Source organism: Babylonia areolata, chromosome 21 (assembly GCF_041734735.1).
Source record: "Babylonia areolata isolate BAREFJ2019XMU chromosome 21, ASM4173473v1, whole genome shotgun sequence".
Taxonomy (NCBI): Eukaryota; Metazoa; Mollusca; class Gastropoda; order Neogastropoda; family Buccinidae; genus Babylonia; species Babylonia areolata.
In genome coordinates, this window is record NC_134896.1 from 33,466,985 (window position 1) to 33,494,541 (window position 27,557).

Sequence of the window (27,557 nt, forward strand, 5' to 3'; positions counted from 1 at the left end):
ATGAGGCACGTCTTGAGGGTGTGAACCTGTGCTTCTTCTTTCTCTGCTTCTTGCTTTTCTTCTTGCTTTTCTCCTTCTTCTCCTTCTTTTTCTTTTCCTTCTTCCCCATCTTCTGCTTCTGATTCTTCATCTTCTTTTCATTCTTCTTCATCCTTTTCTTCTCCTCATTCTTCTTCATTCTTTTCTTCTTCATCTGTCCTCCTCCTCTTCCTCCCCCTCCTGTTTGTCGTCGTCTTCTTTTTCTTCTTCTTTTTCTTCATCTTTCTTTTCTCTTTCTTCTTAGCTCTGTGAATAATCAGTGGGGCCCTGCACAGAACTGTTCACTAAATTCCTCCAGGTCTGTCAGGTTTTTTTATGACATAGCCTGGGTCTCTGCACATTGTTTCCCTGTCCTGTCTGCAATGCACGCTTACACATGTACACTATGTACACTTACAAACTTGCATACATACGCATGCGAGCTTACTCCAATGCACAGCATGTTTGTAACCACAGGTGTACACATTTGTATTTACACTCCCACATATACCCTCATACACTTACACATCCACACTTGTGTATATGTATGGATACAAATATTTGGGCACAAATACATTCATATGCAGTGTGCTATCGCACACTGTTACTTGCACATATAATACTCATGCATATAACCACACACTTACATAACAGACAGTTTTACCCTTACACTTTTGGGGGAAACGTAGCTGTTGTCACTTGCATGCAAGCATTGCTGTCATGTAATCAAAGCACAATAAACTTGCATACTTGCCCAGCTTTGATACGACTCATTATTTCAGTTCATACTGCATGCTACAGCCCCTGTGCAGGAAGAGGGCATGATATTATTATCAGATAAGAACAACAACATCTACATAGCTTCTTCAGACCTCCTCAATCGCTTAACAATAACACATCAGTCAGTCAGTCAGTCAGATGCAAAGCACAACCGCCCCCCCCCCCTCCCCGTTACCCCACCACACACGCACACACATGCACATACACACACAAACATTACATTCCCCATCTCCCACAGACACACACACACACACATACACACACACACACACACAAACATACATCTACATTCCCCTTCTCCCACATTACCCACACACAAGCACAGACGGACAAACACACACACACATACACACACACACACACACACACACACACACACACACACACACCCCCTTGGTGGGTGGGTTGGTGGGTGGACACCCACCCATACACACGCTCATGCTTCACATTGTTCTCCTGTTTTCTCCCAGACCATCCAGAGCGAGTTCAAGCTGCAGGAGGAGAGTTTCCGGAAGCTCCATGAGCTGGGATCCACTTTGCTGCAGCGTGCTGACCCCTCTGCTGCTCAGGAGATCAAAGTGGTCACTGCTCAAGTGCAGCACGCTTGGCTTGAGGTGAGAGTGGGTGTGTCGTGGTGTGTGTGTGTCTTTATGTGTGTGTGTGTGTGTAGTGTAGTTATGTGTGTGTATGTGTGTCTGTAGTGTAATTATATGTGTGTGTGGGAGAGTGATGTATGTGTTGGGGGGGTTGGTGGGGAAGGGGGGTTGTTGTGTGTGTGTGTGTACACAGGACCTCAGTTTATCACCTCATCCTAATGACTACACACTCCATGATTTTCCAGTCAAACTTGGGGGAAAAGGGGCACGGATGGGAATCGAACCGAGAACCTCACGAACACTTGATTGGCAGATAAGAGCCATTAACCACTGTGCCACTTTCCTCCAGGTGTACAACAAGTTGGAGGAGCAGCGAGTGCGACTGGAAGCTCTGCAGGGTGACTGGCGGCAGTGTGAGGAGGACATTGAGGAAATCCTGGCCTGGCTGAAGAACATCCGCCTCAAGCTCAACGCTGACATCCCCAATACTTATGATGACCTGCAGGCAGACCTCACACGGTGCAAGGTACAGATAATGAGGGTAGCTGTGATGTTAATGATAATGATAGAAATGATGATAATGATTATGATTATAATGATAGTAGTGATGGTGATAATAATATTAACAATAATATGATAATGATAGAAATGATGATAATGATTATGATTATAATGATAGTAGTGATGGTGATAATAATATTAACAATGATATTAGTGATATTGAGTCATCATCATAATGATAATACAATTGAACGTGCTGTTTTAAAGTTGTCAAGGAATTGTTTGTAGTGGGGATGTCTGTATGTGAATGTGTGTACATGCATCTGTGTGTTTTGGTATGTACATCGGTTGTGTATGTATGTGTGTACATGCATTTTGTGTCTGTGTTTGTACATGCATTTTGTTTATGTGTATATGTGCACAACAGTTTCCCTGATAACTTTCCCACTAAAAAAACAAAGAAAAAAGAATAAAGTGTGTGTCTGTACATGTGGTGTGTGTGTGTGTTTTGTTTTTGTGTATGTACACAACAGTTTTCCTGATAGTATTCCCACTTAAGAAAAAAAAAATTTTAACCCCAAAAACTAACAAAATATGAAATGCAACAAAAACCATGTATTGCTCAGGACATTGCCGCTTCCTTCGACAACTCGGAGGACAAGCGGCAGCGGCTGCAGGCACTGGAGAAGAAGCTGAGCCGGGCGATTCAAGCGGAGGACATGAACGTGCTGCACCAGCGGATCCGACTGCTCAACAAGCAGTGGGAGGAGCTGAGGTCGCAGGCAGGGCTGAGGGACCACCGGCTGCACGACTGCACCTTCCGCTGGTCCAGCCTGGGCCAGCAGCTGCGAGAGCTGATGGAGTGGATCGAGGACATGGAGGTGCGCATCGTGTCCAGCCGCGAGGTCCACATCGAGGACCTGCTGCACAAGCTGGAGACGGTGAGTGTTGTTGTTGTTTGTGGGTGGTGTTGGGTGTGTGTGAGTTGTGGCGTAAGTTGCCTTCTTCTCGTTTGTGGGTGTTGTTGGGTGTGTGTGTGTGTGTGTGTGGTGTGTGTTGCCTTCTTCTCATTTGTGGGTAGTGATGTGTGTGTTGTGCTTGTATTTTAACTTTTTTAGAATTTCATCTAACCCATTCCACCCCAGGAAGTTTACACCTTCAGCAAGCTTCCATGCCATATTAATGCTGAAACAGTGCAGAAAATATACTGGTTTTCCACCAGATTTTGTGTAGACATACCAGAAATACTGTAGAAGATAATTTCCCTTTCTTTGCAGTTTGTGCACATGTAGGAACATGAAACTCATTTTAATGAGACAGTTTTAACGAGCAGTTCTCGGGTGCAGGCCTTAATGAGTTCATTATTTCATTCTTTGATAAAAATGTTTACAAACCTAGGGTAGGTTCTCAAGGTCTGACACCAGTGCATTGCGTTGATTAGCTGGTCAGTCTTACAATCTTTCTTTCTTTGTTTTTTGGTTGATGTTGGGTTGTGTATATGGGTATATTGGATAGTCCACATTCTTGGACACCTCCCTGAAACTGAAACTTTTTTTTTTTTTTTTTTTTTTTTTTTTTTTTTATAATGAAATGTGTCATTCTGGCTGTGTTGTGCAGGAGTATGCGGACGCCATGGCGATGAAGGGGCGGGAGGTGGAGGAGGTGATGGAGAGGGGCCGGCAGCTGATGAAGAACAGCAGCGAGATCAGGGCCTCTGACATCGAGCAGCGCCTCCAGCGACTGCATGACAAGTGGTGCCATCTGCAGGCCGTCGCAGACTTCAGGTAGTTTGGTTGCCAGTCTGGGGAATATTCAGGGTCCTTTTCTTGTGTGTGTACTTTTCTGTTCATGGAATAATGTTTCCTTCTTTTCTTTTTTTTTCTGTCTGTGGAACATTCTGTCTTTTTTGTGTGTGTGTGTGTGTGTGTGCTTTTTTGTCTGTAGAATATTCTGTGTCCTTTTTTGTGTTTTTCTGTCTGTGGAATTTTTGTGTGTCCTTTTTTGTGTTTTTCTGTCTGTAGAATATTCTGTGTCCTTTTGTGATTACCTGTATGTGGAATATTCTGAGTCCTTTTTTGTGATTTCCTGTCTGTGGAATATTCTGAGTCCTTTTTTGTGATTTCCTGTCTGTGGAATTTTTTGTGTCTTTTTTTCTGTACTTTTTTGTCTGTGGAATATTCTAGTCCTTTTTTGTACTTTTTGTCTTCAGTGTCCTTTTCTTCTTTTTCTTTTTTCTTTTCTGGTACTTTTCTGAATGTGGATTATTCTGTGTCTTTCTTGGTGTTTGGGGGGTTGTTTTGGGGGTGTTTTGTTGTTTGTTGTTGTTGTTTTTTTACTTTTCTGTCTGCAGAATATTCTGTGTCCATTTCTTTGTGCTTTTCTGTCTGTGGAATATTCTGTGTCTTTTTGTGTTTTTTTGTCTGCAAGATATTCTGTGTCCTTTTTTTTTTTTCGTTTTTTTTTTTCCACTTTTCTGTCTGCTGAATATTATGTGTCTCTTTTTTTTCTTTTCTTTTTTAGTTTTTCGGTCTATGTCCTTTTTGTGTACTTTTCTGTCTGCAGAGTATTCTGTGTCCTTTTTTGTGCTTTTGTCATCTGTGGAATATTCTGTGTCCTTTTTGTGTACTTTTCTGTCTGCGGAATATACTGTGTCCTTTTTTGTGCTTTTCTGTCTGCGGAATTTATAGTAACACAGTAATGATTTTAACGCAGGACCCGGAAACTGAAGGAAACGGTGCTGGCGGTCAAACAGCTGGAGAGCAGTATGCGCAACCTGAGCCACTGGCTGGCCACCGTGGAGCAGGAGTTGGCTGCCCCTGTTGTCTACCATGACTGTGACATGCAGGAGATCTCCGCCAAGCTTCAGCACACACAGGTGCCCTCTCGTACTCATGTTTCAGATGATATGTGTATGTTTGTGGGGGTGTTTGAGTGAATACTTTTTGTGCTGTTGTAAAGCGCATAGAGCTTCAAGAATATGCGCTATGGCAAGACGTCGTAATAAATAAATAAGTGAATAAACATACACAACACACTCACACACACACACACACACACACACACACACACACACACACACACACACACACACACACACACACAAAAAAAAACACCACACACACACACTTTATACATCCTTCTCCCACCCTGTCCAACAGAAGAGAGTGACTAGAAGTGAGGAAGTGTTGTCATCTTACAGGATGTTCACACACACATTATTCATACTACTCCCCACCTTCCTGAACCAAAAAACAGTGACCAGAAATGATGCAAGTGTTGTCACCTTGCAGGACATCCAACATGACATAGAGCAGTGCACACACATATATACACACATACATTCACACCCACAGAGACTGATAGACACACACAAAGACACACTCACCATTTTAACACACACACACACACACACACACACACACACACACACGTTATCCATACTACTCCCCACCTTCTCAAACAAAAAAGCAATGACAAGAAATGATGGAAGGGCTCCGCGACTAAGCCATTATTATCGTTACTAGGAGGCTTAGTAGGTGGTGTCCTACGGTCGTTAAATCAGAACAAGCACCACTGAACAACACCGAAATGACTCAGCAGCAGTGCAGTGTCTCCTCTGGTGTGTGGCCCCCTGGCGACCTAACATTGAAAGTTCCCTGAGGACTGCCAACGCTGGGAGTGTGACAGACGAACCTGGGTGTGGCTGTGTATGAGGGACTCAGAATGAGCGGCGTGGGAGCAATGCCACTTAAATGGTGCAGATAATGGGGCAGCAAAAAGAAAAAGAAAAAAGAAAGCAAATGACGAAGTATTGTCACCTTGCAGGACGTCCAGCGTGACATAGAGCAGCACAGTGCAGGGGTGAGCTCTGTGCTGAACCTGTGTGAGGTGTTGCTGCACGATGCGGACGCCTGCCCCACGCAGACAGAGTTCGATGCTCTGCAGCACGCCATGACCAACCTCGACAGACGCTGGAAGAACATCTTTGATCTGTGCCCAGAGCGCCGTGCCAGGTACTTTGGTCCCTGTCACCCCTCTGTTCTCCCCCACCTCTCTGTCTCTGTGTCCCTCTGTCTTCCTCTTCCCCCCCCCCCCCCTCTCTGTGTCTCTCTTTCTGTCTCCCAATGTATAAAATATTGGTTAAAATTAATAAGGCTACCCACATCGAGATTATGTAAGCAGGCGTATGAAATGTTAGTAAATGAACATGAGAGAGGGAAGGAAAACTGGGTATATTTTGTAAAGAAGACATTAACTGTAAATGGATTTGGGATTGTGTGGATGTGTCAGGGAGTTGGATGTGTAGAAGGATTTGTTTCAGAATTCAAAGATAGGCTAATTGCTTCATATAAACAGAATTGGCACTGTAAAATGGAAAGCACTGAGAAATATAGATGGTTTTATAGTTTTAAAAGTATATTTCAAACAGAAAAATATATCACAGTCGTGACAAACAAGTGGCACCGAACAAGTCTCGCCAGATTTAGAATGAGAACGATTGGTTTGAATGCTTATGAAAAGTGGTTTCAGACTGAGCCCTCGTTACTCTCCCCTTGTCCGATGTGCGGTCATTCAAGGGAGGATGAATTACATTTTTTGTTTAGTTGTAAAGCTTATGACGATATTCGAGAAAAATGTGTTGTATTTAAAACAAATGCAGCAAAGAATGAAGATATTTTTAGAGTGCTTAATCTAAATCAGGAAACTTCACTACAGTCACTTGCAAAATATATTGCAGAAGCGAATAACATGCGACGAAAAAAACTCAACAATAATAAAATAGTATCAGGTGTTGCTCATTGTGAAAAGTGAAATCTGTGTTGTCATTCTCATATGGAAAATATTTGTTATACATTTATATATGTTTTTGTTTTTATTTCTCACTACATGCCATTACTTTGAATGGATGGTCGAACTGCACAGATTGATTGATTTCGTTTTGGCTTTATTTTTCATCAATATTATTACTATTGATGCATGTTGTTATTTGTATTATGAACCCCCATGTCATTAGGGCTGTAAAGCTATTGACATTAAAGTGTTCAGTGTTCAGTGTTCTTTCTGTCTCCCCCTCTCTCTTTCTTTCTGTCTCTCAAACTACATGTTTGGATAGATTGGACATTTTCTTTAATGTTGTAATCTCTTTCATAGGCAGATGAATGAACAGAGTTATTATATGTTGGGTGCCTGTAAGTTGCTACAGTTTTTCTTCAAGGAAAAAAACTTCATTTTGCTTTCAGTATTTGGTTTCACCATATTCATTAGTTTATTCTTGTTTTGTTATGCAATGAAGATATGTTGAAACATTCACCCATGTCATAAGGACCTCATGGCCAATGACATTAAAGTGTCAAAGTCTCTCTCTCACTCTCGATCTCTCTCTCTCACTTTTTGTATTTATTCAAAGCATTTGAATTAAGACTTTTGTGACTTAATATCTTTGATATAGAATTTTAGAAAGACATGTTGTACCTGTCTGACTGGTTGTTTTTTTCATTAATCATATTGCCCCTTTTAATATGGGGTTAAAGCCTTGAAATAAAACAACTCTCTCCTTCTCTCTCTCTCTCTCTCTCTCTCTCTGTCTCTCTCTCACTCAGTAGCAAGAAATAGGTACTGTGTACCTGTCACATTGTTGCCTGTTTGCAGCTGTTTCTCTCAGTGTGTCTGCATAGATAGATGGACAGGGTTCACAGAATGTCAAGGACCACTTTGCAACTTGCACAGCTGCCCTCCTTGGGGGCATAGTGAAATGATGCTGAATTTCCAACAAACTGTGGTGTGTGCAGCCAGTGTAATGAGCACTGTTCATAACCAGAGGTGCAGTCTTCTATGTACACTTCCTTTTTTTTTTTTTTTTATACTATGGAAACCCACAGCTATTGTTGATAAACATTTGAATAACAGTACACTTGGCTGAAGCATTGATTTTTCAAACCAGTTTAAGCTGTGCGTGTGTACTTGAAACAGTCACCAGTGTATTCAGTGAGAGGCCAGTGGCAGACCCTATGCAGCCTTCATGATTTGAATTATCCTTTGATTTTCTAATATTCTATGGAAATGTACCTGCTCTTATGAACTGGTCCTGAAAATTCTATGAGTTTCAGTTTCAAGGTGTCAGGTGGTACTGACAGATCCATATACGTTTCACCACATCTGCTGTCAAAAAGCAACAGATGCCCGACCTACACACATAAACCCATTGAACTGATCAGGCCTCGAGAGCCTGTCCTAGTTTTCTGTATGTTCAATTCAGGTCAGTTTCTCAAGGAGGCATCACTGCATTCAGACAAATCCATATACGCAACACCACATCTGCTTAGCAGATGCCTGACCAGCAGCATAACCCAATGCACTTAGGCCTTGAGGGGAAAAAAAAAGAAAAGAAGTAATGACGTGTTGCTGTGGTGTGGTGTGGCCCAGGATCAAGGAGACCTGGGAGCTGTGGGAAACATTTGGCACGGACTGCCGGCGGTTCAGCGAGTGGCTGGGCACCATGGAGGTGGACATCGGGGACACTGAGGCCTCCATGCCTCCCTCCGGCACCAAGGAGGACATACGCAATTATGAGGTGAGGCTTGACCTACCAATCCAGCTGTTTATTGTTTTAATCTAGGTGTATGATAATACCAGTGATTTATTTTGTACCCTCCACGCTCCAGCTGGGGTCAGTTCCTACATATGCACACACTGCAAACAAAGAGGACATACTCCTACAGTATTTCCAGCTGTGTCCCCATATTTCAATTTAGAGGGGAAAACTGGTTAATTTCAGGATGTATTTTCTTTGTTTTTCCATATCACTATGGTAGGGGAAACTGTTGAGGCTGTCAAAAAACAACAACAAAACCTCCCCTGCTGAACGGGTCAAACAACATTCCCGATGGTTGCAGAACCTGCAGCGGCAGGTGCATGACCGACTGTCGGAGCTGGAGTCCATCAACAAGCAGTACCGGCAGCTGGCCAAGGAGGGCCGCACCGACACCAAGGGCGTGCTGCGCAGCAGGATGCAGGAGGCCAACGACCGCTGGGACGCGCTGCAGCAGCGGGTGACGGAGCTGATGCAGGGCTTGCGGCAGTCGGCCGGCATCCGGGAGGACTTTGTCACCACCCGCCTCAGCCTGATGCAGTGGCTGACCGAGGTGGACATGCAGCTGACCAACATAGAGCACCTGTCTCAGCTGGACGTGGCCGCCAAGATCAAGGAGATCCAGGTAAAAAACTGGTTGGGGTTGTTTCTCTGAACGGATGCTGTCGCTTTGGGCATGGTGAGAAGGTTGACAGCTGTTCCCATTCTGTGTGCAGGTTTTTCGCACACATGGTGATGGTAAAGTACAGTAACATTTTGTTTTCTAGATATTTTGTTATTTACACACACACACACAGGCATGCATACACACACACACACGCACGCACGCACGCACGTGTATTCAGTAATCCTGTCCACAGCGGCTGCAAGAGGAGATGGATGAACAGTGTCACTGCATGGACTGCCTGCAACACACACACTCTTTTCTCTCTGTTCCTCACAGTCTCTCTCTGTCTCTCTGTCTCTCTCTCTCTCTCAGTGTTCAGTAATCATGTCCACAGAGGCTGGAAGAAGAGATAAACGAGTGGCATCACTGCATGGACTACCTGCAGCACACACACACATACATACGCACGCATGCATGCACACACACAATCACACACGCATGCACACACACACTCACACACACACACACTCTCTCTCTCACTCTGTCTGTCTGTCTGTCTCTCTCTCTCTCTCTCTCTCTCTCTATATATATATATATATATGTATATATAAAATATTCTGTAATCCTGTCCACAGCGGTTGGAGGAGGAGATAGACGAGCGGCGTCACCGCATGGACTACCTGCAGCAGGCGGCAGTGCTGCTGATCCAGCAGGGCACAGAGGGGGAGGCACTGCGAGTACAGCAGGAGCTGGACCAGTTCAAGCAGTTCTCCAGGCAGGTGCTGCAGCGCGTCGACACCTGTCGCTCCGCTCTGCACAGGCTGTCCGCCGCCCAGGTCAGTGCTGCAGGGGTCTCTGAGGCTGCCTGTGTTTTCTTTTATTTTGTTTGTGTCATTCTCTTTGTTGGTGGTGGTGGTGGTGGTTGTTTTTGTGTGTGTGTGTGTGTTTTGTTGTTTGTCTGATTGGTTTCCTCTGCCTGGGAGTCTGATGCTGTTTGTGTTTTGTTTGTGTGTCTCTCTCTTTGGCTTTAGTGGTTGTTTTGTGTGTGTGTGTGTGTTGTTTCTCAAACTGGTTTGCAGAGGTCACTGCCAGAGGAGTCTGATGCTGTCTGTGTTTGTGTCTTTCTCTTTGTTGTTTCTTTGTTTGTTTGTTGGTGTGTGTGTGTGTGTGTTTTGTTGTTTTTCAAATTGGTTTCCACTTCCAGATGAGTCTGATGCTGTCTGTGTTTGTGTCTTTCTCTTTGTTGTTTCTTTGTTTGTTTGTTGGTGTGTGTGTGTGTGTGTTTTGTTGTTTTTCAAATTGGTTTCCACTTCCAGATTAATCTGATGCTGTTTGTGTTTTTTATTGTGGGTGTCTTTCTGTGTTTTTTGTTGTTGTTTTTTTTGTTATTGTTTGTTTTTTTGTTGTTCTTGTTGGTGTGTGCGTTGTTTGTCAGACTGGTTTGCAGAGGTCACTGTCAGGGAAGTTTGGTGCTGTTTGTTGTGTGTGATTGTTTTGTCTTTCTGCATGGGTTGTGTGTATGTGTGTTGTTGTTGTTGCTGCTGCTGCTTCTGTTACTGTTGCTGCTGCTGTTGTTGTTGTTTGTCACATTGGTTTCTTTTTGTTGGATGTTCTTGGTTGGGTTTGTTTTGTTTTGAGGTTACAAGCTTCTTACCATGGCAGAAAAGGACTTTAGTGTGGCTTTGGTGTCTTTGTTTTGTGTGTTTAGTGGGGGTCTTTCTGTTAGTTTGGTTTTCTTTTGTGTTGTTGTTGTTTGTTACGTAGGTTTCTTTTGCTGTAACTTCTTGTGTGGGGGTTTTTGTTGTTGCTTTTTTCTTTTGTGTTGTTGTTTGTTACGTAGGTTTCTTTTGCTGTAACTTCTTGTGTGGGGGTTTTTGTTGTTGCTTTTTTCTTTTGTGTTGTTGTTTGTTATGTAGGTTTCTTTTGCTGTAACTTCTTGTGTGGGGGTTTTTGTTGTTGCTTTTTTCTTTTGTGTTGTTGTTTGTTACGTAGGTTTCTTTTGCTGTAACTTCTTGTGTGGGGGTTTTTGTTGTTGCTTTTTTTCTTTTGTGTTGTTGTTTGTTACGTAGGTTTCTTTTGCTGTAACTTCTTGTGTGTGTGTGTGTGTGTGGGGGGGGGGTGTTCACAGCAAATTTGGTGTAGCATATATATGGACTGGTCCACACGCTTTGACTCCTTCAAACTGAAACTTACACTTTTTGTTGTTTTTCATGGAGTGGTTCTCCTTTTGTTTTCTATTTGTTCCCTTTCTTCTTTTCTTCTCCTCCTCCTACAAATTCTCCTACTTTACTTTTTTTTCTTTTTTTTACATTTTGAATTTTTTTTCTCCATTGTATTGTGTTTTCTTTGTTGGTTATATATCCATATTAAATCCATCAGGTATTTGTAAGCTTCTAAGTGTGGTAAAAGTGGACTTTGGTATCTTTTTCATGCATGTTTTGGGGTTTGTGACATTGTTGTTGTTTGTTGTTGTTTTTTTTTGTAACTTCTTGTTTTGTTTCTTTTAGTGTTTCTCTTTTTGTTTTCCATCTGTTCTTCCTTTTCACCCCTTCTTTTCATTTTTCTTTGCTTTTGCTCTGTTTTTTTCTGTCCATTATTTTTCTCCATAGCATAGTTTTCTTTGTTGGTGAAATTGTTCATCCAGTCTGGGGCTTACAGGCTTGTTATTATGGCACAAATTAACTTTAGTATGGCTTTGGTGTCTTTTTTTTCTACTTCTGCTTAGTGTTGCTTTGTTAGTCTTGTGTCTCCTCTCTGTTTGCACAGGTTGAAGAAACTGGCAAGGTGGAAGAAAAGGTGAGTAGTGTTCCGCTTTTTAGCTGTTTGGTTCTTCTCTGTGTCACTCTGGCCTTAGTCAGTTTTGCACGAACAGATTCTTGGTTTCTTTCCACTTTTTTTATGGTGCAGAATGTGGGAGATTATGACTTGCTGTTCTTTGCAGTCTTTGACTGACATACTTGAAACACAGTTTATCCAGCTTAAGACTTTCTTTCAGTATTGACATCTTGTGAAGTGCTGTATGCTAGAAATAAAAACCAGTGTTGACATCCCATGACTTCTTGATGATAGACTGATAAAAGCCAAAATTGATATCACACTTTGCTAGTACTGGTGAAAACCAGTATTGACATCCCGTAACAGCTGCATGCTGGATCGGTTCAGCCAAAACTGTATCCATGACTGACTGATAAAAGCCAATATTGACATCACACCTTTTCCCTAGATTGATAAAATCCAGTATTGACATCCCACCTGAATGTCAGACTGATGAAAGCCAGTACTGACATCCCACAATATGCCAGACTGGTGAAAGCCAATGCTGACATCCTGTAAGCCAGACTATGAAAGCCAGTACTGACACCCCACAACAAGTGTATGCTATACTGATAAAAGCCAACATTAACTTCCCACCCGTTCGCAAGAAAGAAAGATAGAAACTGGTATACAGTGCACTGGTAAAAGATTTTCTTTTTTTTTAATCCAGCGCCAACATCCCCCATGTGTGTTTTGACAGGAGCGCTATGCCCAGTTGGAGTGCGGCACAGACCTGCTGACAGCACAGAGACCCTCCAGTGCTGACTGGGACACCAGAGAGCTGGAAGCCTACCTGGAAAGCTCCCCCCCGGAGAGCCCCCCCTACAAGCGACGAGCCAGGGCCGAAGGGGACCTGGTCCCCAAGGCATCCGTGTCACCTATACGGCGACCCGTCTCCCCTGCCAGGTCACCTTCACCTTTGCTGAGGTCAGGGTCACCGGTGAGGTCATTGTCCCCGACAAGGAGGTCACCGTCACCCACACGGTCTCTGTCTCCAACGAGGAGGTCTCTGTCACCGACGAGGCGGTCTGTGTCTCCATCTCGACGCTCCACCTCTCCGTCTCGCTGGAGCAGAGACGGCACTGATGGTGGTGAGTTGACACTGTGACCAGTCTGATGGGTTTCAGTGCACCTGGTGGTTTAAGGGTGGACATTTTATCTGATTTCCCAGGTCAACATATGCAGACCTGCTAGTGTCTGAACCCCCTCTGTGTGTGTGTACGCAAGCAGAAGATCAAATACGTATGTGAAAGATCCTGTGATCCTTGTCTGCTTTTGGTGGGTAATGGAAACAGGAATATATCCAGCATGCACGCCTGGGAAAACAGAGTATGGATGCCTACAGAATGTGGAAGAATGTACAGGGCTAAGCTTCAAGTACTGTACTATCATAGAAATACATGAAGAAAAAAATACACAAATAATCACAAAGCAAATGCATTGAGTTGGACACTCATCAGGACACTGTCGAGGAAAAGAAGAATGCTGAAACAGAAAAATACTCTATATAGTGATAATTTGTCTATTCTAATAGTAGATGCAATTGCAGCCCTCTTCTTCCTTTATTAGTTAAGTTAGATTGGTGTGGGGTTTTGTTGTTGTTGTTGTTGAAAAAGCTGCAGAATGCTGATGTTTGGTTATAGACAATAATTACGATGACTGGGTAGCCTTATGATGACATGCACTTTATTTAATTATTTGTTTGTTTATTACAGTGTTCTTTGATGCTATTGATCAACCTTTTTGTGTGTTTTGGTTGGGTTTTTTTTTTGGGGGGGGGTATGGGGGGGGGGGTATTTAGTTTTTGTGTATGCATCTTTTTTCTGTTTTGTTTTGTGTGTGTATTGATTTTATTTTTCACTTTTTTATGTAGTTAAAAATGAATAAGAATGTTACAGTAAAAAAACAATCTGTATGTTTGCAAGACCTACTACGTGGGTGTGTGCAGAGGTGGACAGCGAGTGGCGGGCACGGGGACGCAGTGCCAAGATCGATGTGCTGGTGGAGCAGCTGGCGGATGCTGTGCAGGCGGCCTCTGCCCATCTGGACATTGTGGAGCGACAGATGGACTCTCGCATCTCTGCTGATAGCCCGCCCAGTCACAGAGAGGTGAGGGCTGGGAAGGTGCAGGTCGTACAGTGGATGGACAGCCTGTCCTACATCTGTGTAATACACAAAGGACTGGCATTTCTTGTGTGGTGTTATGTTTGACTTGACACGCAGTCGTTCACACTTGAGGTCTGACGGCACTGAGTAAATGATCTTTCTTTTTCTTGTGATGATGGTGATGATAATGTGTGTTCAGGTTCAGAGTCTGATGGAACATTATTAGTGATGATGGTGATGGCATGTGTGTTCAGAGTCTGATGGAATACGACCATGATGATGATAGTGATGGTGGTGTTGTTGTGTGTGTTCAGGTTCAGAGTTTGAGGGAATATTACTGTGATGGGGATGATGATGGTGATGATGAGGATGGTGATGGTGTGTGTGATCAGGTTCAGAGTCTGATGGAGCATTACTATGATGGTGATGATGGTGGTGATGATGATGATGATAGTGATGATGAGTGGTGATGATGATGAGGATGGTGATGGTGTGTGTGATCAGGTTCAGAGTCTGATGGAGCGTTACTGTGATGATGAGGATGGTGGTGATGATAGTGGTGATGATGATGACGATGGTGTGTGTTCAGGTTCAGAGTCTGATGGAGCGTTACTGTGATGATGAGGATGGTGGTGATGATAGTGGTGATGATGATGACGATGGTGTGTGTTCAGGTTCAGAGTCTGATGGAGCGTTACTGTGATGATGAGGATGGTGGTGATGATAGTGGTGATGATGATGACGATGGTGTGTGTGATCAGGTTCAGAGTCTGATGGAGCGTTACTGTGATGATGAGGATGGTGGTGATGATAGTGGTGATGATGATGACGATGGTGTGTGATCAGGTTCAGAGTCTGATGGAGCGTTACTGTGATGATGAGGATGGTGGTGATGATGATGACGATGGTGTGTGTTCAGGTTCAGAGTCTGATGGAGCGTTACTGTGATGATGAGGATGGTGGTGATGATAGTGGTGATGATGATGACGATGGTGTGTGATCAGGTTCAGAGTCTGATGGAGCATTACTGTGATGATGAGGATGGTGGTGATGATGATGACGATGGTGTGTGTTCAGGTTCAGAGTCTGATGGAGCGTTACTGTGATGATGAGGATGGTGGTGATGATAGTGGTGATGATGATGACGATGGTGTGTGTGATCAGGTTCAGAGTCTGATGGAGCGTTACTGTGATGATGAGGATGGTGGTGATGATGATGAGGATGGTGGTGATGATAGTGGTGATGATGATGACGATGGTGTGTGTTCAGGTTCAGTGTCTGATGGAGCGTTACTGTGATGATGAGGATGGTGGTGGTGATGATAGTGGTGATGATGATGACGATGGTGTGTGTTCAGGTTCAGTGTCTGATGGAGCGTTACTGTGATGATGAGGATGGTGGTGGTGATGATAGTGGTGATGATGATGACGATGGTGTGTGTTCAGGTTCAGTGTCTGATGGAGCGTTACTGTGATGATGAGGATGGTGGTGGTGATGATAGTGGTGATGATGATGACGATGGTGTGTGTTCAGGTTCAGTGTCTGATGGAGCGTTACTGTGATGATGAGGATGATGGTGGTGATGATAGTGGTGATGATGATGACGATGGTGTGTGTTCAGGTTCAGTGTCTGATGGAGCGTTACTGTGATGATGAGGATGGTGGTGATGATGATGACGATGGTGTGTGTTCAGGTTCAGTGTCTGATGGAGTGTGAGAACCAGGTGGACACAGTGCAGCGTCTGGACCGTCTGCTGAAGATCGAGGCTGGCAGCACCTTCATCCCCTCTGTGGACCTGCAGGTCAAAGGTACCCATCTGGCCACTCACCTCTGTCTTTCTCTCTTGATTCTGTCTGCCTCTCTCTTTGTCCGTCTGCCCACTCATCAAGCTTTCATTCATTCATTCTTCTTTCTTTCTTCCATTTGTTTTTTATTTCTGTGTAGTTGTCGGTCTATCTATCCTCTCTCTCTCTCTCTCTCTCTCTCTCGCTCTCTCTCTCTCTCTCTCTCTCTCTCTCATTTGTAATAGATTTAGATTCGCAAGAACAGATTGGAAGAATAGGCTATGCCTATAATCTTAATCCTTGAATAAAAACGTTTTGAGTTCTGAGTTCTCTCTCATTCATTCTGTCAGCAAGAATCACAAAAAGTTTGATATTTGTTTTCTTGAATTTTCTATTCTTTCATAATAAGCTTGGCATTCAGATGATTTTTCATCTTAAAGTGGCAAAACAACAACAACAACAACAAAACTGGAACACAAATGGCTAGAAAGGAAATGGACAGAATATCCACAACTCTTACCCTGGCAAGTTCGTTGTCGCTGGAGTGCACTGAGGTGACTGTGTCAGTGGTGTCATTATTCTACAGTTACATTATACAAAATATGGAAAATGGAACTGTTGTTGACATTGATGATGTTTCATCAAGAGAAAATATAGCCCTCAATGCAATGATAAAAAAATATATTAAAAAAAAAAAAAAAAAAAGAAGAAAAGAAAGAAAGAAAATGCCTCCTCACCCCTTTGACTTCCTTTCTCTGTCTCTCTCTCTCTCTCACACGCTGTTTTTCTTCTGCTCTCTCTCTCTCTCTCTCTCTCTCTCTCTCTCTCTCTCCCCTCTCCCTCCCTCCCTCTCTCTCTGTTACTCTTATTTCTTCTCTGCTCTCTCTCACAGTTGCCCCCCACCACTCTCTTTCTGTCTTCTTTCTGTCACAATTTTCTCTGTTTTTTTCTGATGCTTTTCTTTTCTGACACTTTACTTTCTTGATTTTATACCACAGGAGTGGGTGGTGGGGGGGAAAAGCATTCTTGATTTTGTGCTTATCTCAGTAACCTAGAGCAAAAAACATTTTTGTTCATTCATTTGTTTGTTCAACACCACCCCCCACCCCCAACCCACCCCACTCCCACCCGATGTTTGTGTCAGGCATCAACGAGCGGTGGGAACGGGTGCAGTCGCGGGCAGCAGAGCGGAACCTGCGCATCTCGCAGCAGCAGCGTGACGTGAGTCGGTTCTCGATGGACGTGGACAGTCTGCTGGGGTGGCTGGACGAAGCTGAGGCTCTGCAGGCCTCCCTTGGCATCACGCCCACAGACATCACCCACCTCAACCTCCTCATCAGGCAGCACAAGGTAAAGGTCCCACAGCATGACTCCCACAGACATCACCCACTCAACCTCATCAGAAGTTCCTCTGAATACTGTTTTTCGGTTCCTGATTAAAACAAGTATATTAAACTTTGTTAACATTTAACCTGGACTTAAAAAGATATGGTTGAATAGGTCTTTTGTTTTTAATAACATTTTATTCATTGACCTTTAAGGTTGTTTGGGTTTCTTTCTGACTAATTTTAACTCATTCTACCCCACAGCTACATGCCTGCTACAACTTCCCTGGACCAGGGCTACGTGAGACCACTGCAGTAAAAAGTAGTGGAAAATTATTGATTTAATTGGTTCAGCGAAGCTTTGTTTTGATGCTTCCAGAATCCATAAACGGTTCAGTTTAGAAGACCAACTGTACAAAGCAAGAATAAACGTAATTAGAATAATGTATTGGCATGAGAATACTCATACCAGGTCCACAGGCGAAGTAATCATGGCACAAGTTAACTCATGCCTGGATCAGAATGATTTAAGAACTCATAGATATACAGCCCCGAGATGGCCCCATGTGCAATGGGCTGGGTTGGGCTGTAATCAACATGGTTCGATTCCTGGAAGACTGGTCACTAACTGCTGTCATGCGTGTCCCTTTTCTCCAGGACTTCATGGTCCAGCTGGAGGGGAAGAGAGCGCGGTTCCTGTCCATCCAGCTGCTCAGCAAGAACTATGTCAGCCTCACCACGCCGGAAGGCAGACAGCTGCAGCTGCGGGTTCAAGAACTGGAGCGCCGATGGGAGGCAGTGGCGGCCCGGGCGGCCGACATACAGCAAAGCCTGCAGAGGGCGCTGCTGCAGTGCCAGGAGTTCCAGCACACGGTGCAGGACTACCTGCTGTGGCTGGAGGACCTGGAGGGTCGGATCCGGCGCTGTGAGCCAGTCAGGCTGAGCGCCGAGGTGTCCCTGCTGAAGGACAAGTACAACATCCTGCAGGTCAGGGGCGTGGAGGGTGGGGGTGGGGGGGGGGGGTTATGTCGTGTGTGGGCGACTGTATTTCTGAGAGCTTTCTTTTGTTCTGTTGCTTGTTTGTTGTTGTTTGGAGGGGGTCTCTCCTCTGTGCCGGGAGCTGTTTACAGTGCTGCTTTGTTTCTGAGGGATGTCTGGTGTTCTGTTGTTTGTTTGTTTGTTTATTGTTGATTTGGTTTTTTGTTGTTGTTTTAAGAGGGATACATGATTTATCAGTCGCTATTTGTGTGTGTGTGTTGGTACATGTGAGAAAGAGAAATTGCCTGTACGTCTGTGTACAGTGGTGCTTTATTTCTGAGGGGTGTCATTTTGTTCTACTTTTTATTTGTTTTGTTTCTTCTGGAGAGACGCATAACTTATCAGTCACTATTTTGTGTGGGTTTATGTGAGTTAGAGAAATTGTAAGTGTGCCTGTTTGTATATGTGTCATTATGAATGTGCAGGCATGCGTTTACTACAGCATAGTTCCCTAGAATTTAAGATAATATAAAACTCAAAATGTATGATAAAATTCATAACTGAAAATGTGATATAATTTAAAATGCAGGACAAATCATGACTCAAAAGGTAATTGATAATTCAAATTATAAGATACTTTGTAACGGAAATAAGTGCTACTCTTGCCAATACAACATGATGGAAATGCATACCTGTTTCATCAACAAAATAACATTCTACCTGAAACATATTGTATGTTCAGGAATAGAGCCACAGAGGTGACAAACAAAGACACACAGTCATATTATTGTGCTACGGTTTTCGTTCAGTAACCACAAAAACTGGGGAAGGGGAATCACCGTAGACTATCATGGACAGCATTGCATGGCAGCACTTGCTTAACCTCAGTCCAGCGCCCCACATAAAGATCACTGACATGGGTGTGCAGGATCTACGCAGTGAGCTGGAGGGGAACCAGTCGGCAGTGCTGTCTCTCCGGGAGACCGCCGACCAGTTGCTGGTGAGCGGAGACCTGCCGGAGATGTCATCCGCCAGGGACAAAACCCACATCATCTCCAACCGCCTCAACTCCCTGCTCCACCTCACCAACGCCTACCTCCAGTCCCTGGAGTCCAAGCTCAGAGTGAAGGTGAGTGGGGGGGGGGGGGCGGTTTGGCCTGGTAGTAACGTGTCGATGTAGGAATGAGAGAATCTGTGCACACAGGATTAGATCTTGAGCAGTGGTCTGGACGCTGTTCATTTGGATGAGATGATAAACCAAGGTCCCATGTGTCACGTGCACCTAGCATGCATGAAAAAAAACGTCCATGGCTACAAAAGGGTCGTCCAAGATAAACTTCTGTAGAAAAAAAGTGACATTGCTTGTGGACATTGAATCCTGGGGATGCTTACTGTACATTTCATGTGGGTGCAGCATTTCTGGAAAAAAGATAAGAACTTATAAGATATAAGAACCCTATAAGAAACTTATAAGAACAGGGAAGGAGTTACTGGTATGTAAATTATAGTGTTTGATTAAATGAGCTACAAACTGCAAGCATGCACGCACACGCACACACACACACACACACAACACACACACACATTCTATCTACGATCAGACTAGAATGATGTGAAATTGAAGATTACTACTACTACCACTACACTCACTCACACACATGCACGCATGCACAAAATCATAGAGAATGGTGCTAATTCATTTGCCTCAACCAAGTAAGAGGATGGATATGATTGATACAGAGCTGATACTTGTTCGAGACTAAAACAAGAATCACTCTCACAAGTCCTTTGCTCTTATCATGCTAACTGATCTTTTCTTCCAGTTCATGAATTATCCTGTTTTCATGATCAATATAATACAGAAACTGCATTTAGACTTCAAATTCATTTTATATTGTCTCATCTTAGTCATCTGTGGCTTCTTCTTCTTCGTTCGTGGGCTGCAACTCCCATGTCCACTCGTATGTACATGAGTGGGCTTTTATGTGCATGACTGTTTTTACCCCACCATGTAGGCAGCCATACTCAGTTTTCAGGGGTATCTGTGCCTTCAGCATAACCAATTGTGGTGACTTTGTGGTGACTTATTTCCCTCTGTGATATCATTTCCCTCAGTGATATCTTAGAGCATCTGTGCCTCAAAGTTTATTACCTTTTTTTTTTGTTTTTTTGGCTGTTTGTGTTTCAGTCATCTGGTGTTGACACACGAGAGGGACGCCTACCAACTGTGATTCATCCCACATTACGCACGCGAACACGATCGCCTTTTGCCCTGTTGAGAAAGGTATAGCTTTGCTTCAGCTCTTGTCTGTCTGTCTTCTGATTACTTCATTTGGTTAGAAAAAGAAAAACAGTGAAATGTTTCAGTACATGAAGTAGAAAAAAAAAGTTTTCAGACTTTGCATAAGTGATAAATTAAATTTCTGAACATAGTGGGGAAAAAAAGTGATCACGAGAATGAGTGTTTTAGATGCTGATTTGAGGGCCTGTTGTTGTGAATTGTATTCATTGTTGATTCTGTGATTTCAGTTCATTCCGTTCATCAAATTCTAGATTTAATGTGAAATCATCATTGAACTATGTTCATTATATCATCATTACCCTCTTGTTCCCATGTACCTTTCTCAGTTTCTGTTTGATGAGTTTCTTCAAGTTTTATCACAAGTTACCATCCATGATATATGTCTATACATATATATATTTCCATGTATACATCGTCTGTACTATTCATCGTTCTCTTGCTTTCAATCCACAGCTTCTATTTGGAGCGCCACCCATTTCAGTTCCAGCGGACCAACCTGACAGTGCTAAGTAATTCCACTCCCTCCCTTTTCCAGGGGAGGTTTCTTGTTTCCGCAAGTCATTCTTTGGTTTGGTGCTTGTGTACCAGTATGAGGTACATGCACACCCAACCTTGGATGGGAATGAGATCACCCTTAAAAAAATAATAAAACAAAGTCATGACCTCACCTTTGCAGACAAAAGGAATGCTTTCTGCAAGCCTCATGTCTTCCATTGTCCTTCCCCTTTGTACCTTTGTCGCCTGCCTTGCTCATCTCATTGTCGTGCCAACATTTTCACTGTTTCTGCCTGCTTTGTTTGTCTCTCATCAGTTCCTTTGTTTTGTTCTATTTTGGTTGTTTCTGATTTTATTTTGTTGTCCAACATGGTGGTTTAGTTTTTCCTTTTGTTTTCGTTTTGTTGTGACCTCTTGCCTGGTGTTCGCCCTCTCTTGGTTCCTGTGGTGAATGTGCATGTTTCGTCATTCCGTCGGTTAGTGGCTTCACCTCACAACGTCATCACCATCGTCATCATCATCATCATCATCATCACCATCACCCTCATCGTCATCATCATCACCATCACCCTCATCATCACAGGGACTGCATCGTGATTACCTGGCATGGCACACCTGACTTAGCATGCCTGGATAACACTGAAACTTTAAGAAGTGTACTCGGACTGGAAGTATTGTGTTGTCTTGGTTGATTGTCTGTTCGTACTGTATATTTGCATGGGGGTTAGAATCATGTGATAATTATGTCCTTTAAATTGCTTACACTGCGAATAGGCGCCAACAACCACAGCTGTTAGAATGTGAGCCTGACATTAATGCCATACTGTAAGCAGGTTATAAAAGGCAGTGAAAAGCCTTCAGTGGTGGTTTAGTTTGCCTGTTTTGTAACTGCAAAAGTCTTCAACAATTACTAGACTTGACTGTATCCTCGGCAGCTTGTGAACATTGATCAGGCTTTGGTCTTTCAGGTTACACTGTTATGCTTGAAGTCCAAATGTCCCCAAGTTAAAATCAGACGCTTGTTTTAACATCATGTACATACATGTGAAGCTGTGTACAGAGACTAACATGTGTAATGTATTCCAGTGCTTTTAAAAGATTTTTTTATCTCATTGCAGACTATCGTTGTATTGGAAGTATGCATGAATAAAGTAACGTTAGATTGTGATTACTGTTGCACCAGTTGTACAGTTGTAAAGAAAGTGCATGCTCAGATATGCCTACCCTAAATTAGGAGTCTTTGTTGTTGTTTCTCTGTTTTTAAGTGTTGTTGGGTTTTTTTAACAGATCAATTTTAACAGGCTTCCTTGGTTAGGTTGTGCATTAAGACACACAAACACACACATGCACATGCGCACATACGCTCACACATATTTATGTTGCATATCTGTTGTATGTTTCCTTCCTCTTTTTTTTTTAATGATAACAATTCAGTATGGAAAGTAACAGTTCGCTATGGACTAAATGATTTGAGATTATAGTTCCCCATTCCTGATGATGTACATATGTGTCTGCATGCATTTGTTTCTGTTTTGGGGTTGTTGTTTTTTTGTTTTTGTTTTTTTTGGTTTGGTGGAGGACAGATAGAGGGTGTACTGGTCATCATTTGTTTCTTTGTTTTATTTTCAGTTCAGTTACATTGAATATGAAAATGAAATCAGAGTGAAAAGGACCGATGTAAAAACAAAAATTTAAAAAAAAAACCCTTATCAAATGTCAGTTATCTAAACCACCACAAGAAAAGGGCAAAAACAAAACAAAGAAAAAGGATATTTCAGTGGTCTGTGCAGCTGTTTCATAGTTTTGATGTCAGTGGTGGTGGTGTTTTTTGGGGAGAGGGGGGGGGGTTCATTTAGTTAATACAACTTGGGGACAAAAAGTAAGAAAAGACGATGGCAGGAGTGTTTGTAGCCAAAGTTATTTTTAGGTCACAGTTGCATGAAGGTGCATGACTTGTCTAAATGTCACCTCTGCTTTGCTGATGAGTCTTTACTCTTGTAAATGAATGTTGTCATTGCATGTCTGAAGTAGTTAATCTATACCAGACATGTGTTAGTGGTTGGAGAGTTTATGTTAGACAACTGTAGTTATATATTGTTCAGGGAGCTGGACAACTGTAGTTATATATTGTTCAGGGAGCCAGACAGCTGTAGTTATATATTGTTCAGGGCTCCAAACAACTCTAGTTATATATATTGTTCAGTGAGCCAGACAACTGTAGTTATATATTGTTCAGTGAGCCAGACAACTGTAGTTATGTATTGTTCAGGGAGCCAGACAACTGTTGTTCTGTATTGTTCAGGGCTTCAGACAACTGTAGTTCTATATCGTTCAGTGAGCCAAACAACTGTAGTTATATATTGTTCAGGGTCCAGACAGCTGTAGTTATATATTGTTCAAGGAGTCAGACAACTGTAGTTCTATATTGTTCAGGGCTCCAGACAACTGTAGTTCTATATTGTTCAGGGAAACAGACAACTGTAGTTATATATTGTTCAGGGAAACAGACAACTGTAGTTATATATTGTTCAGGGAGCCAGACAATTGTAGTTACATATTGTTCAGGGAGCCAGACAACTGTAGTTACATATTGTTCAGGGAAACAGACATTTGTAGTTACATATTGTTCAGGGAGCCAGACAACTGTAGTTATATATTGTTCAGGGAAACAGACAACTGTAGTTATATATTGTTCAGGGAGCCAGACAAGTGTAGTTATATATTGTTCAGGGAGCCAGACAACTGTAGTTATATATTGTTCATGGAGCCAGACAACTGTAGTTATATATTGTTCAGGGAGCCAGACAACTGTAGTTATATATTGTTCAGGGAGCCAGACAACTGTAGTTACATATTGTTCAGGGAGCCAGACAACTGTAGTTACATATTGTTCAGGGCTCCAGACAACTGTAGTTACATATTGTTCAGGGAAACAGACAACTGTATTTCTATATTGTTCAGGGAGGCAGACAACTGTATTTCTATATTGTTCGGGGAGTCAGACAGCTGTATTTCTATATTGTTCAGGGAGCCAGACAACTATAGTTCTATGTTGTTCGGGGAGTCAGACAGCTGTATTTCTATATTGTTCGGGGAGTCGGACAACTGTATTTCTATATTGTTCAGGGAGCCAGACAACTGTATTTCTATATTGTTCGGGGAGTCAGACAGCTGTATTTCTATATTGTTCAGGGAGCCAGACAACTGTATTTCTATATTGTTCGGGGAGTCAGACAACTGTATTTCTATATTGTTCAGGGAGCCAGACAACTATAGTGCTATGTTGTTCGGGGAGTCAGACAACTGTATTTCTATATTGTTCGGGGAGTCAGACAGCTGTATTTCTATATTGTTCAGGGAGTCAGACAGCTGTATTTCTATATTGTTCAGGGAGCCAGACAACTATAGTTCTATGTTGTTCGGGGAGTCAGACAACTGTATTTCTATATTGTTCGGGGAGTCAGACAGCTGTATTTCTATATTGTTCAGGGAGTCAGACAGCTGTATTTCTATATTGTTCAGGGAGTCAGACAGCTGTATTTCTATATTGTTCAGGGAGCCAGACAACTGTATTTCTATATTGTTCGGGGAGTCAGACAGCTGTATTTCTATATTGTTCAGGGAGCCAGACAACTATAGTTCTATGTTGTTCGGGGAGTCAGACAACTGTATTTCTATATTGTTCGGGGAGTCAGACAGCTGTATTTCTATATTGTTCAGGGAGCCAGACAACTGTATTTCTATATTGTTCGGGGAGTCAGACAGCTGTATTTCTATATTGTTCAGGGAGCCAGACAACTGTATTTCTATATTGTTCGGGGAGTCAGACAGCTGTATTTCTATATTGTTCAGGGAGCCAGACAACTATAGTTCTATGTTGTTCGGGGAGTCAGACAACTGTATTTCTATATTGTTCAGGGAGTCAGACAGCTGTATTTCTATATTGTTCAGGGAGCCAGACAACTGTAGTTCTATATTGTTCGGGGAGTCAGACAACTGTATTTCTATATTGTTCAGGGAGCCAGACAACTATAGTTCTATGTTGTTCGGGGAGTCAGACAACTGTATTTCTATATTGTTCGGGGAGTCAGACAACTGTATTTCTATATTGTTCAGGGCTCCAGACAACTGTAGTTCTATATTGTTCAGGGAGCCAGACAACTGTATTTCTATATTGTTCAGGGAGCCAGACAACTGTATTTCTATATTGTTCGGGGAGTCAGACAGCTGTATTTCTATATTGTTCAGGGAGCCAGACAACTGTATTTCTATATTGTTCAGGGAGTCAGACAGCTGTATTTCTATATTCAGGGAGCCAGACAACTGTAGTTCTATATTGTTCAGGGCTCCAGACAACTGTAGTTACATATTGTTCAGGGAGCCAGACAACTGTAGTTACATATTGTTCAGGGAGCCAGACAACTGTAGTTCTATGTTGTTCGGGGAGTCAGACAACTGTAGTTACATATTGTTCAGGGAGCCAGACAACTGTAGTAGTAGCTGACTAACATTGTGTAGATTTGTCAGTATTGGTTTTTTTTGGAAATTCAGAAGAAAAAAAAAACTAAAGTATATCATATTCAGCCAAGCCTGCTCAAACATTCAGTGTGATAACACATGAAAACACACAAATTTATATGCACACACACACACACGCACGCACGCACACTAAAGTGATGCAGTGTCCAGCCCAGATGGTCATGGATAAGACGGGAACAAACTGTACCACAGATATGGAAAACATCAATAGTTGTACCAGTTTTAAAAGCAGGAAAACCTAAACGTAATAAAAATAGCTGTAGGCCTATTGTTTTGACCTTGTATGTCAGTAATGGAAAAAATAGTCCTGTTGAGAATAATAACTTACTATGAAAAATACAATATCATTCCAGTGAACCAGGCTGGTTTTAGAAAAGGAAGATCAATGGTCGAACACCTAGTAAAGATTACAACTCAAATAACACATCAGTTTGCTCGCAGAAAAAGTGTCCTAGCAATGTTTTTTTGATGCAAAAAAAAAAAAAAGCCTACGATCAGGTTTGGCACAAATGTCTGTTATACAAACTGAAATCAGTTGGAATATCTGGTAATCTGTATGGGTATATAAAAAGCTTTTTATCTAATATAATTATTCAAGCAAGGGTGGGAACACATTATTCTTTGCCACATAAACTTTATATGGGAATTCCACAGGGCTCAGTTATAGCCCCTATTCTCTTTAATATTCTTATTCAGGATCTCCCAAACGCATTGTCAAATGGTGTAGTTTTAGTACAGTATGCTGATGATATATGTATGTGGATGGGTGTTGATCTAAAAAAGTGCTGATGATATATGTATGTGGATGGGTGTCAATCTAAAAAAGTCAACCCCACAAAGAGCACAGAATTACAGAATTACGTACATCATTTGTATCAATCTGATCTTGATAACCTTGGTAACTATGTGTTTGAAAATGGTCTAGCTTTGTCGACTGAAAAAACATGTATGATGTTGTTTAATTCAGGTGGTAACCCCTCTAGCATACCCATTTTTAAATTACTTGGTGATGTCATTGATTATCAACAGGTGGTGAAGTTTTTAGGTGTTTATCTTACTTCAGAGTTGACATAGAACATTTACTTTGATTACATTTTAACAAAGGCAAGGAAAAGTATCAATTTTATGAAAATTATAAGCCCCTTACCCTGGGGAATGGATACAAAAACATTGATTCATCTTTCCATGGCCCTTCTAAGATCTAAGATAGGCTGTGCACAAGAAATATTTTTCACTGCCCCTAAATATAAGATAGGCTGTGCACAAGAAATATTTTTCACTGCCCCTAAATATCTATTACAAAAGATTCAAAGTGTAGACTGTAAAGCCATCAAAATTGCCCTCAGAGTGCCCTCTCATATATCCAACCAGGAAACATACAAAACAGCCGGAATTCTTCCCTTAAATGAACATCGTGAGTTAGCAACAGCAAAATTCGCTGTGAGATACACTTCAGTGACAAAAAATTTCATTGCTGATGAACTGACAGTAAGATCTGACAGTGGTTTTCCTAAAAGAGCTAAAGCCATTTCATCACAAGAAACAGTTGCAACTTACGTTTCAATTTTGTTAAAAGAATCTGATGTTAACATGAAAGAGTTAGCTGCAAAACCACATCATACCCCTGTTCCTTTTTGGGAAATGTTGAAAGCAGATTTTGATATCAGTTATTCTGAAACAAAAAAAAGAAGAAAACATCAATATCATGACAAGTACTGCCAGAATTCATATAGCAGAAAAATATCAGAATAATCTCCATATATTTACAGATGGATCTGTTCTTGATGACAAAAATGCTGGTGCGGCTTTCTATTTTCCTGCCTTTAAAGTTGAAAAACCTTACTTTATTGGAAAACACCTTTATATCTTCACAGCTGTGCTAATTGCTATTATACAAGCTCTAAACTACTTAGTGAGTCATCAAATAGTTTTCTCAAAAATAGCATTCTTTGTTGATTCCAAATCAGTACTTTATGCTCTGGAATTATTTAGCCTTGAAACAAGACCTGACTTACTTATTGAGGCAAATCATTTGGTACATTGTTTGAAGATTAAAGGGACTGAGGTCAGTTTTTGTTGGGTGCCTTCTCATGTGGGCATTCATGACAATGAAACTGCTGA

General features: G+C 42.2%; 2 protein-coding genes across 6 annotated transcripts in view; both read left to right on the forward strand.

Annotated features, from left to right (window-relative positions):
• Positions 1–1,406, forward strand: part of LOC143295939 (muscle-specific protein 300 kDa-like) — a 341,276-nt gene extending 339,870 nt beyond the window's left edge. For all 5 annotated transcript variants that reach the window (XM_076607629.1, XM_076607632.1, XM_076607633.1 and 2 more), the window contains one exon: positions 1,269–1,406. The gene's annotated coding sequence lies outside the window, so the exon portion shown is untranslated. The remainder of the gene's footprint in view (positions 1–1,268) is intronic.
• On the forward strand, positions 1–25,226 carry LOC143296609 (nesprin-1-like). The gene is made up of 18 exons (XM_076608638.1): positions 1–18; positions 1,269–1,412; positions 1,744–1,920; positions 2,522–2,836; positions 3,513–3,679; positions 4,608–4,770; positions 5,721–5,908; positions 8,319–8,466; positions 8,789–9,109; positions 9,727–9,927; positions 11,858–11,887; positions 12,606–12,996; positions 13,854–14,071; positions 15,707–15,821; positions 16,942–17,147; positions 17,780–18,109; positions 19,029–19,229; positions 25,080–25,226. Exons 1-18 carry the CDS (start codon positions 1–3, stop codon positions 25,224–25,226), a joined length of 3,480 nt encoding a protein of 1,159 aa, XP_076464753.1.
• The last annotated feature ends 2,331 nt before the right edge of the window (positions 25,227–27,557 follow it).

What these genes read in the sequence shown, in the direction of transcription:
- LOC143296609 (XM_076608638.1), top strand. An exon ending in TGCTGCACAAGCTGGAGACG is followed by an intron (nt 2,837 to 3,512) that starts GTGAGTGTTGTT and finishes TGTGTTGTGCAG; the next exon opens with GAGTATGCGGACGCCATGGC. An exon ending in CAGGCCGTCGCAGACTTCAG is followed by an intron (nt 3,680 to 4,607) that starts GTAGTTTGGTTG and finishes ATTTTAACGCAG; the next exon opens with GACCCGGAAACTGAAGGAAA.